The sequence below is a fragment of the Galeopterus variegatus genome, unplaced genomic scaffold (assembly GCF_000696425.1).
Source record: "Galeopterus variegatus unplaced genomic scaffold, G_variegatus-3.0.2 Scaffold13578, whole genome shotgun sequence".
NCBI classification, from domain to species: domain Eukaryota; kingdom Metazoa; phylum Chordata; class Mammalia; order Dermoptera; family Cynocephalidae; genus Galeopterus; species Galeopterus variegatus.
In genome coordinates, this window is record NW_007739689.1 from 13,430 (window position 1) to 25,111 (window position 11,682).

General features: G+C 38.9%; 1 protein-coding gene across 1 annotated transcript in view; it reads right to left on the reverse strand.

The window, feature by feature from the left end:
* Positions 1-371: 371 nt before the first annotated feature.
* The window catches only part of LOC103581643 (dynein heavy chain 8, axonemal-like), a gene marked incomplete at its 3' end in the record, with an annotated part of 16,527 nt that continues 5,216 nt past the window's right edge, over positions 372-11,682 (reverse strand). Inside the window, exons 3-6 of the mRNA XM_008563419.1 lie at positions 6,415-6,499; positions 3,077-3,228; positions 1,195-1,384; positions 372-535 (exon numbers count right to left, since the gene is read on the reverse strand). Coding sequence (XP_008561641.1) covers positions 372-535; positions 1,195-1,384; positions 3,077-3,228; positions 6,415-6,499 — 591 coding nt within the window. The remainder of the gene's footprint in view (positions 536-1,194; positions 1,385-3,076; positions 3,229-6,414; positions 6,500-11,682) is intronic.

Consider the following 11,682-nt stretch of genomic DNA (forward strand, 5'->3'; position numbering starts at 1 on the left):
AGGTATTTACTGAGTGTCTAGCACTGTGGCTCTTCATTGTGTCCCTTCCCTCTCTCTTTTATGGAGAGCATAAACAATAAAAAAAAAAATTATTGGGGATAAATGCTGGCTATTCCTGATTCTTCATTATTTCATTCTCAGCCCATATTGCCATGGTTTCCTCCCTAATGTAAGAAATACCTTAAAACTGATTTTAAGTGATCCACAAAAAACAATGATTTTGCTCTTGAGCCAAGAATAGGCTGAGTTTCAAAACAAAATCTGGAAGAAAGTCAAAGACTCCTATTCCCTTTACTTTTAGGAACAAAATACAATGAGTAGGACACACGTGAGAACTACAACTCAAGACACAATTATTTGAGTCAATTTACCTGTTCAATCTGTTTGTACCATATCATTAGCACTTCCTCCAACTGACGAACAGTTTCTGAATTGCTAGCTGCAACTGTCACTTCTTCAAAGGTCTGAAGTTTGGAAAAATCAACGTTGTCTATCGTCTTTAACTTCACTGTCCCCTCAATACTTATTCTAGCACCTAAAAGGGAAAAATAATACTAAGAAAAGAGGTGTTTAATGTCAATGTGTTAAATATCAGTATGTGCTTTCCATCTATAAATACCGAAATGTTAAATATCTAAGACTTTATAGAAATATAATTATAGGGCCGAGCCCGTGGCGCACTCAGGAGAGTGCAGCGCTGGGAGCGCAGCAGCGCTCCCGCCACGGGTTCGGATCCTATATAGGGATGACCGGTGCGCTCATAGCGCTCACTGGCTGAGCACGGTGCAGCTGGTCTCAAAAAGGACAAAAAAAAAAAAAAAAGAAATATAATTATAATTTATCATTAGACTATGACTTTATGATTTATTAATAAATTTTATATTTTAACAATATGAAATAATAACAATGTATTTTAAAGAGTTCATAATAAAGCATATATTTTTTAAATGTAGTGAATTTTTTATCAATGACATAGGAAGAGATTTCTCCTACTATAATGGAAAATAAGAAAAAACACATATTTCTCCTGCAAAGATTCCTGGAAATGATGGTTCTAAAGATTTTAAATCTTACCTCTTTGTCTCATAATTATTTTGACTAACATCTTTTTCTCTATGTTTATCTTTAATAGCATATTTAAGAGGTAATTTGCTTATTTTTAGTAATTTACTAAACATTAAATTTTATACTTACCATCTAAAAATGAAAGGTATCTGTTGATGGTTTCAGTGAAAACATGTTTTTCAGATTCTCCCTGCTTGGACTGGTTTAAAGCACCCCAACTGTTTGTTGCAAGAATAGCTGGCAGAAATATATTTGCTAACATATTCCTAATCCCATTTAAAAGTCCTTTTGATGCATCCAGAACAGTAAATAGCACTTCCTGAAAGGGTGGTGTTTAAATGTTATTTTATATGCTAATCTCAATAAACTGAAAATCATAAACTATTTTACATTGCAAAAAACATAGACAACTAATACATTTTATAAACTATTAGGAAAACTTAAGTGATTATGAATATTAGAGTTCTAAAATCAGTAGTCATATTCTGCCCCCATTTAACCATTCACATGCTCATCAAATTCTTTGCTCATCAAAGAGATGCCTTCCTCAGTGCTTTAATTTCTGCATAGGGAAGGAGCTATGGCCTGGAGCCTACACAAGGTGAGGAAAATGGAACTGAGACTTCTGCGTAAAAAAGTTCTCAGTTGAAAGTTGCCCTGTCCATGAAATAAGAACCAGAAAAACTCTATCAGTCCAGGAAAAGAACAAAACTAGACCTAACCCAGAATTTTGGTAGAAAAAATTACCAGCCACAAGAAATCAAAAGTCCAGAAATCAAAGGGTTCACCATCCATGAGTGTGATATCTCAGTTAACACAATATAAGTGAAATGGAAATCCCAAGCCAAGAAATTAAGATAAGAAATTGGTCCAGGGCCACTAAAAATTGGTTGTTTACAACAGAAGATTGCTTGAATAGAGGTTGTTTAGCTTCAGTTAGGATTCTAGGTTGGCAGTTATTTTCCTCTGCCTCCATGTAGATATTTCAGCCACAAGAGATACAGTGAAATAGTGTAAACAGAGAAGGAGCAAAATTAGATTGGATTTCTGATAACTTTCCCATTGTAAAATGTATTAAGACTCTCTAAGAAAAATAGAGAGAACTAATACTTGTTGAGAGCCTACTGGTATGTCAGACAATACAATAAGAATTTATTTATATTATTGTTGTCTCACAACAATCCTGCAAGGTGGGAATTTTTATTCCCAATTTAAGAATGTAGAGACTTACGTCTCAGAACAGATGAGCAACCTGCCAAAAGGCACACTTTCGCTAGTCAGTGGTGAAGCTAGGAGGAAATTCGGGTCTGTTTGACTAAAATTCTTGCTTTTCTCATTCCACCATCACAGAACTAGGTTAGCAATGTTGAGGCTCTAGGTCAATTCTCTCTTCTTCTAAAACTATTAAAGAGTTAAAATTTTGAGTGAAGAGGAGCTTAAATAAAGTAACTAATACTTAAAATTGTCTGAACAAAATTAAGGGCCGGCCCGGTGGCGCACTGGATAGTGCGCCGCTTGGGAAGCGCGGCGGCGCTCCCGCCCAAGGGTTCAGATCCCACATACGGACCGGTTCCCGCTCACTGGCTGAGCGAGGCGCGGGAGCAACGCCGAGGGTTGCAATCCCGTTGCCGGTCCCTGGTCCGGTCCCTGGTCCGGTCCCTGGTCCGGTACGGGGGCAACACTGAGGGTTGCGATCCGTTGTCGGACACGGAAAAAGACAAAAGACAAAAAAAAAAAAAAATTAAATGTGTTCCTAGTGAATGGAAGATGGAAATTATTTGCTCATCATCTATAGGAAATGGAATTTTCATGAATTTTAAAAGCAGTATTTAAAGGATAAATCTAAGCACTATTATAGCTAATCTCTGTTTCTTTAGATATATGAATACATTATTTTCTTAGAACTCAATTCAGTCTTATTTATAGAAGAAAAGGACAACAAAGTAAAGCAATAGTGTGACTATGAAAAGACATTCGATGTTTATAAATTTGGAGAAATTTTTTAACTTACCTCTTGAATACTTTTAGCATTTAAAGCAACATCGTTACGACAGCGAACAAAAAATATGCACAGTCCTTTTAGTTTCTGTGGATATGCGTTGTCTACATACAGTCTCATCATTTTTGCCCCTTTGGTTGTTCCAGGAATAATTCGACCACATTCTGAAAACAAAAGTCAAGAAGTTAGCATATGATCCCATAACTGATCAAATGCGATAAATTACTGTGGCTCTTACACTATTGTTTCGTGTTTTACTTTATTGTAAGAAGTTTTCTACATGATAAAAACTTCTACAAGGAGTTTTTTATATGGAATAAATTCTTAAGTTGCAGCCTCCTCTGTTACCTTTCCTTGCGCTCTGCACTTTTGCCCCTTTTGGCCTGGCCTCAGAGCCTTCGTGGCATCCCAACCCCAACCTTTTGACTTCATCTTTCAGATCTCAGGGGAAATGCCACCATCTCAGGAAGCCTTCACTGACAACCCTGAGAAGGTCTAGTTCCCGTTCTAAATACACTCATAGCACCAAACTTCTATTAAATCTTTCCTTGAACTAATTTCAGTGAAAAATTAAACATCTAAAGACTTTCTTAAAACTATTAAAATGTAAGAATCTGTTAGATGGCTGGTTGCAATATTAATATGCAAAAATGAACAGCTTCTTACTTACAAGAATAAACAACTTTATGTGTGATAAAAGAAATTTTAAAATCCCATCACAAAACCACAAAAGTGTTTTGTCTGTCCAGCCTTCCTTCCTTTGCATTTGGAGGATTCTTTCTGTCCTGTGATTCTGAAGAACACCAGTCCCAGTGCCCTACAGGGGTGGGCATGCAAAAACTAAACTAATTAGACTCTCTGCAAGAACGTAAACCATGAATGGAGACACACAAATTAAAAAGGAGATTTGGGAGATGTTAGCCTAGAGATGAATCCTAAAGAAACTACCCTGGAATCCATGGAAATGCTCTAATCCTGTCCTTCCCAAAGTCTGACTATTCAACTAGTTCTAAATTTTGTGAACTACCATCCCCCCATTTTTTTTTCTTACTAAGCCAGAGTCTATTTCTGTTCCTTGCAGCCAAAGAACCCTGATGCATGGTATGTAGGAGCATAAAAGCTCAAATGTCCATTTATGGAGGTTGCAAAGGGAGTTACCTACTCTTAGTATTCTCTTTTTCCTTGCTAAGAGAAACTGATTTTGTCCCATTCAGCAATGTGTACATCCCCAGGGAGAAAACTGCTTTCCCAGCCCCCCTAGTCCCTGTGGTGGCCATGTGACACAGTTCTGGCTGATAAGACAGATAAGACAAGCTTGAGCTTTCCAGATAAAGGGAAGAGATGAGACCATCAATAGAGAAAAGGTTTCTAAAAATCACGAGGCAACTGTACAATGGAATACTATACAGAATTCTTTAAATGAGATAAATCTATATGTAATGACATAGAAAAATGTCTAGGCTATACTGTTAGGTACAAAAAGCAGGTCAAGGATAAAATGCATTATATATTCACATTTTAGAAATGATAATAAGCATTTATATGTTAGCACATGCATATGAGAAAGACATATAGAGGAACATTTGCAAAACTGAAAAATGTATAACTTTTGTAGGTAGTAAAAATAATGGTTACAAATATGTCCACCCTTTTTTCTGGAAATTCCCCTTCTGAGAATTCTTCCTAAAATGTATTCCTAATCCACATAGATTTAGCTTCAATGATATTTATGAGGCATTGTTTCAAGGAGCAAAAAGTTGTAAACAACCTAAATTCTAGTAGGAGATCAGTTTTGAAAATTATAGTTATATCAACCTAATGAAATACAATGAAACTGTTAAAAATTTAATTGTAGGAATGTAATTATTACCATGGAGAAGACAATATTATCAAATTTAAGAAGACACTATAGAATAATATGTAGAGTTGGATCCCATTTTTGTAAAATATGTATATATACCAAAGCAGTTATAGAAAGATATTCATCAAGGAGTTAACAGTGCTTTCTCCAGCTGAGTGGGACTGTGGATGGCTTTTTTTTTTTTTTCTAATTGTACATATTTTCTCATCCTTCTATAATTTTCAGCTATTGTTTTAATTTTTAACAAGTTATAAATGTATGTACCACACAATAATCCTCCTAAGATAAGAACTGCAAGAGAGAGAAAATCCACAGAACAGACCTAGTCACTAATTGAGAGTTCACATATTTTGGCTGAAGAAGCCAGACATATATATCAAACAATTAGAGGAAAGTAAAAGAACATAATCGAGTGCTGTATTTACGATGAAAACTAAATGAAACAGGAGTCTGGAAAATAGTGATAGAAGCAGGCTGGAATGCTCTGGGAAGGCTCTGTAGAAAGAGAATGCATGTGTGATCTGAAGGAGGAGTAGGGTTTGCTGGGTGGAGAGAAGAAAGGCAATCTGAGAGAGTCAGGAGAGTGGAGAGAAGGGCACAGAAATGACTCCTGTATGCACAGAAAACAATGAAGTGAGTGGCTTAAAGGGAGCAGCAAACTCACATCTGGAAGGATAGATGAGACTAGACAAGTACTGTGTGTCCAGATTACACACAGTGGGCCTTGGATAAATGAGGGATTTGGACCCAATCTGATAAATAGCACGACAAGAAAAGATTTACTTGGCGGGAATAAGTAGTGTGAATTTCAGAGAAGAATCTGATAACAGAGATATTGGTTTTCAATCTGCAGTACTAGGGCAGGCACGAAAAATGGGCCTAGCCTAAAGCAGCAGAGGAGGAAAGTGAGAAAGAACCCACAGGAGGGACATAAAGAAAGTAAATCTGCAGGATTTAGAAGATAAGTAGACAAAAAGCCAAAAGGATTGCCCGTGTACCTAGTTACTAAGACAAAGGTTTAACAACCTGGTTGTGTTAATTTTTTTAGGCAAAATGTGATCAGTAGGGAAAGCTACATATTCCAACTGACAGCTGCAGCAGGCACGAGATACTGAGCCAGTACCACAGGCGGCAGCTGCTGGACTCTGGAGTGGCTTCATGACTGTTTCTAGTCATCTGAAAACACGTAGACAAAAGGCTTCAACTCTTTCAGGAAAAATGCAATTAAATTCTAATGAAAATGTACGTTCCCCAGTAGCGGTCAATGCTTTCTTTAAGAAAGTTTTCTCCTTAAATCATTATGGTAATGATGAAATATATATTTGGGCTGAAAACGTACTGTTCTTAAGACACTATTTTTTACATGCAAGCTTCTGGTAAATTCTTCTTTATAAATAGAGAATTGTCTATGTGCAAGGGAAAATAATATGCTGCACTTTTACATTCATTAACTAATTACTAGCACCTTGCCCCCATAAAACATCCTTACCAAGACTGGGTACATCTCCTTCCTGGTACAAAAATTTCAAAGTCTTACAACCATCTTTCATAAAAAAATGAGTAAATGCTTCCAACTGTTAAACAAAAGAGAAAATGATGATCAATAAAATGACTAGGGAACTACAACAAAATGAACCAAGCCCTGTACGAGGCATTTCACATACTTTAATTAATCCTCATCATTTTGCAGATGAAGAAAATTCAGGCTCAAAGAGTTAATTCAAGACACACAGAGGCAGGTACATTAGAGGCAAGATTAGAACCCAAACTAACTTAACTCCAAAACTACCATGGAATATAGGTAAATTCTATTTCTTAACCTACATTAATGATCTACAGCTTTGGGTAGCCACTTACCTGACCCTGCCTCACAGAATCTTATTAAGGGTAAGTAGGTGAGTTCAACTGGAGGTAAATAAAGGAATTATTATTAAGAGAAACTTTTTTTTTTTTTTTTGACAGCTGGCTGGCACAGGAATCAAACCCTGGACTTTGGTGTTATCAGTACTGTGCTCTAACCAACTGAGTAACTGGCCAGCCCAAGAGAAACTATTCTTAAAAGTTGACCTGGGAAACAGAAAAATTGTCTTATTAACTAACCATTTTGTTTGACCAATTATTTAAGCAATTATGTTTTCAGCAATTGTAATTTGACCCATATATAGACAAACTAATATAAAAACAAATTATTTTAATGATATTCTTCCATATTTATGAGCACGAAGTTATTATTCAATTATTTAGGAGTCAGTGTAATATCTCAGTAAGTAGAAAACTAAATAGCTCACATAAGCAAAAGCCTTCCAACATCGTATAGGAAATGCAAAGTTCCTATACCCCCTTCACCTAGTCCCAATGATTCCATACAGAAATCTTTCTCTTGGTTAGTGAGTTTGTCTTTCCTTACTGATCACTTGGGGGAAGAATCCCAAGTGTAGCAAAGCCACTCCCCCTAGGGCAATAGTTCTTAAACTTCAGTATGCATCAGAGAATCACACAGAGGGCTTTTTTAACATATAAAATGTTGAGCCCAAGAATTTACATTTCTAACAAGTTCCAGGTGATGCCGATGCTGCTGGTCCTGGGACCACATTTAAGAACCACCACCCTAGGAAATAAAACAGAATCACATAGATGCACTTAGCTCTAGCTCTAGCCCTTAATTTTCTACTCTTCCATCTCCAATGTAAAATTGATTCTCACATAATTACAACCTAAAAGATACAAAAGCTGTCAGCACAGCTCTTCTTGCCCAGTTCTATCAATACTTCCTTCCTGATCCTTAGCTTTGAAAGCATGCAAATTCTCAAAAGCAGTACACATGACTACGACAAAAAGATATCAAAATACCAAATGCAATGAATCCTTGCTTTTTAGATACATCGTACTTCTGATACTAGCAAAGCAAATGTTGTTGTGGGCCAAAATCATGAGTGTGAATTAAAAATTCACTTATATTACATAAAATTTTACAAGTAGTTTATCTGAGCTTCACCCTAACATTGCACTAGGTAAAGCTGGCATTATTATGGCCACTTTGTGGAAGCAAAAACTAAGGCTAAAAGGAAATTAAGTGAAGGACCCAAAGACACACAACCACAGTATGGAGCCTGAAATTGGTCCCCAGCCTCGGGTGTCCAGATCTGTGCTCCTTCCGCAGAACCGTATGTGGCATAATCCTGCCTGACAATGCCAATTTGTCTGGCTACTGCTAATGTCTGGAATCCTCACAGCACCAATTGTCTAGCTACTCAACCACGACTATGCCAGTTGCGGTGCTCTTTTACCTGCTGGTAATCCTGCACCGACTGGGCCAATTGTCGAGCTAAGGCTGGGTCTGGAGCTCCCATACTCCTTAAGCCCATTCACAGACTGGGTCACAAACCCTTCACATGCCAGGCTGGGCCCGCAGACCCCTTCACGCAGGTCTATGAGCTAGCTAACCAGCCAAAAAGGTCCTTGGACACAAGAAGAGCAACAAAACTAAAAAGATACATTGGCGCACATGCACACTAACTCCATACACACAATTTGCTTACAAAGGATGCTGAACCACACCCAACTGGACCCAAGGCGAGGGCCCTGACCAAACTATCCTACTTTCCCAACACCATAACACTGCTACCTTAACTTTGGGAAACATTGCCAAGTAAGCCAGGAAAGAGATTATCTTCAGCAGTACTGAATAAAGGGACCAGTGAAACAGGGTGGGGCAAAGCATGAATGCCAATCCGTAGAAACCTCTATCTTGGTCAGGGTACTGGCAAGAAAAAGAGTCACACACAAAGGGGATTTTGAAGAAACTTTATAATAAAGAGGCTACTTCTAAGAACAGAACTAAGAGAAGCTGTGGCACTAAGCAGCAACAACAGCACTAGCAACAAAGGAAAGCCATTACCACCCCAAGGCCTGAAAGGGTGAGGAATGGGGAGAATGTTATAACTGGAACCAGGATGAGAACAGGAGCAGTTCTGGGGAGGGACTGCTTGAGAGGAACTGTAGTTATGGGAGAACACAACTATGGCCAGAAACATAGCCAAGTGTGGAGCAATCAGACTTCCCTTCTTTTCTGCCCTCTAATCTCCTGCTGGTGCCTCCCAGTGGCTGAACCAAGTGGAAGCCAGAGAACAAGGGAGTCCATGTGATAGATTCCATAGCGTTCAGCCTTGTAGACCACAGAGTAGGGCAAAGACAAGGGGAGAATGGATCTGGAAGCAAGCAAAACAACCATCATGCCCTCTGCCGTCTGCATTTTTGTGGTGTCCTTACTGAGCTACTTTAACTCTGGATTGCATGCCAGGCTTCACATTAAAGAAGTACTTTTCCATATATGCAATTTCCTAAGCCACATCAAACCACGTCACTGCTTGTTCCTTGTTCTGTCTTCTTACTCACCTGGCCATCAACCTTGAAGCCAAATTAACAAATGTTCTTGCCTAGTCCCTTCAACCAGATAAGCAATCTAAACTCTCTCAGGTTTTGACACTGGTTTCCCTTCTGGCTGCACTATCTTCCTTCCCCTGCACATTCACAAACAACTCTTCTTTTTTTTTTTTTTTTATTTCTGGCAGCCAGGACTAAGCAGGCCAATCGAGGAGCGCAGCCCCGAGTTGAACTCTCTCGCAGCTTTTATTTTTAGCTAGGCAGGAATTTTTCACGCCTGACACAATCTAGCCAATGCAAGCAAGCCAGCGGTACATAAGCTAATTTTGCGGTTAGCCCTGTAGCCCCTCCCCACCCTGGATTCCCCATAGGGACTTTCCAGCCTAAAATGGCACAACAGCCTAAAATGGCGTTGGTTATGCTAATTTGTTTATTCCCCCATTTATTTTAGCAAGTGATTTGTACAGAAGCAGAATGCATATGTTAAAGTCAGTAGGGGTTAGGGCATCCCTTAACATTCCCCCCTGTTGTTGTAGCTATAGCAAATCATTGCAACCTTAGGGGTTGAATTTTATTTTATTTTTATTTTTTATTTTTTTTTAGTATCAACACTGGTTTTTATTAACATTGGCATGTGGGATCCAGGTGTCTAACACAATATTAAACACTTGTTTAAAAAAGAAAGGGAGGGAACAATATTAAACACTTGTTTTAAAAAGAAAGGGAGGGAGGGAGGGGAGAAGGAAATAGACAAGAAGGAAAGAAAGAAGGGAGGGAAGGAGGGAAGGTGGATTAAATAGCATATGTTTTCAAAAGCTGCACAAAAAAAAAGAAGATAAAAGATGGCACAAGCAATCCATCTTCATGTAAGGAAAATATAGAGCCATTAAGACTTTTAAAAGATAAGAATATAGATAGAAATAGGTGCTATATTTCAAATGTTGAGATGTTAAAAATTCATCTAGTCCAGCCCTGTAGTATCAGGCTGGACTAAATTAACTTACACAAGGGTTAGACTCACTCCTGATAAACGGCTGCTGAATGCATAGTGTAATCAATCAATCTTTCTTTTTAAATCCAATCTGTCACTTCCATTCTCAAAACCCTCCAGTGGCTTCTCACGCCAGGAATAAAATCCAAAGCCCTTCCTTCCCTAGGCTCCCCCTAGGAGCTTCTAGGAACCTGCATGACGTGGCTGGGGTTTCCTTTTTACTTCATGCCCTGCCTCGCAGTTCTGGCCTTCTGACTGTTCCTTCAACATGCCAGCTCACTCCTACCTCCCTGCTTTGTACTCACGGACGACCCCACCTTTACCAGCTCCCCTCACCCCTGCTTCACCCCCAACTCTCTCCCTGACTGAATTCAGGTCTCTGCTCAATATCACCTCCTCCAAGAAGTCTTCCCTGACCACTCTTAAAAGAGCCTTCCAATCACCAACCATTCACTCTTTCTCCTATCTTTATCTTTCTTCTTTGCACTTATTATCATCTGAAATTACATTATGTATTCATTTTCATGACTTTTTAGTATCTATTTACCGCACTGAAATGTGAGCTCCATGAAAAGGGACTTTCTCTTCTTCACCAGGGTATCCCCCAACTCCCTAAAGCGGGGCCTGGCATTAGTCAATACTCAATATTTGTGAAATAAAACATCCTCACTTGGAGAGATACTAAGTAAGCCCTTAATCAAACCTGTTCCAACACTATCACTTTCAACAAGTCCTTCCTCAGGTCTTTACCTGAATCCCAGAGTGATGACCAGTGGTTGACCAACAATCTCCGATAAGTAATTCTTTGAGATTACAGACTTGACGGTGAAATGGGGCCTTAGTTATGACTTATTACAGCCCTTTCATCCTAAGCTGAGCACACAGGTGCAGAGAGGTTAGCTGTTTCTCCAAGCTCACCCAGAAGCAAGTGACCCCAGGTCACTTAAAGGGTCCACAGTACCTTCTTCATCTCTGTAACCCCAGGACCCAGCAGGGTGCCCGGCACAGGGAAGGAGCTAAGCAGAAGTGCACCCAGGGGACGAATGCCCTCAACCCTGCTCCAAGTGCTCACTCAACTGAACTGCCCTTCCTCTTGTGACTTCCTGCCTGAGAGCCATTTCTAGTCACTGAATCATGTGTCATTACTTCCTGTCCTCTCTTCTTTTAAAGAGCAGTTTGACAACATACCAGACACGATGGGTGCTGGTTTGCTCCTAATTTATTTTTTCTTTTTATTATTTTTTTAGTTTCATTTTGTCGATATACAATGTGGTTGATTATTGTGGCCCATTACTGAAACCTCCCTCCTTCCTCCCTCTCCCCTCTCCCACCCAACAATGTCCTTTCTTTTTTTTTTTTTTTTTTTTTTTTTTTTTTTTTTTT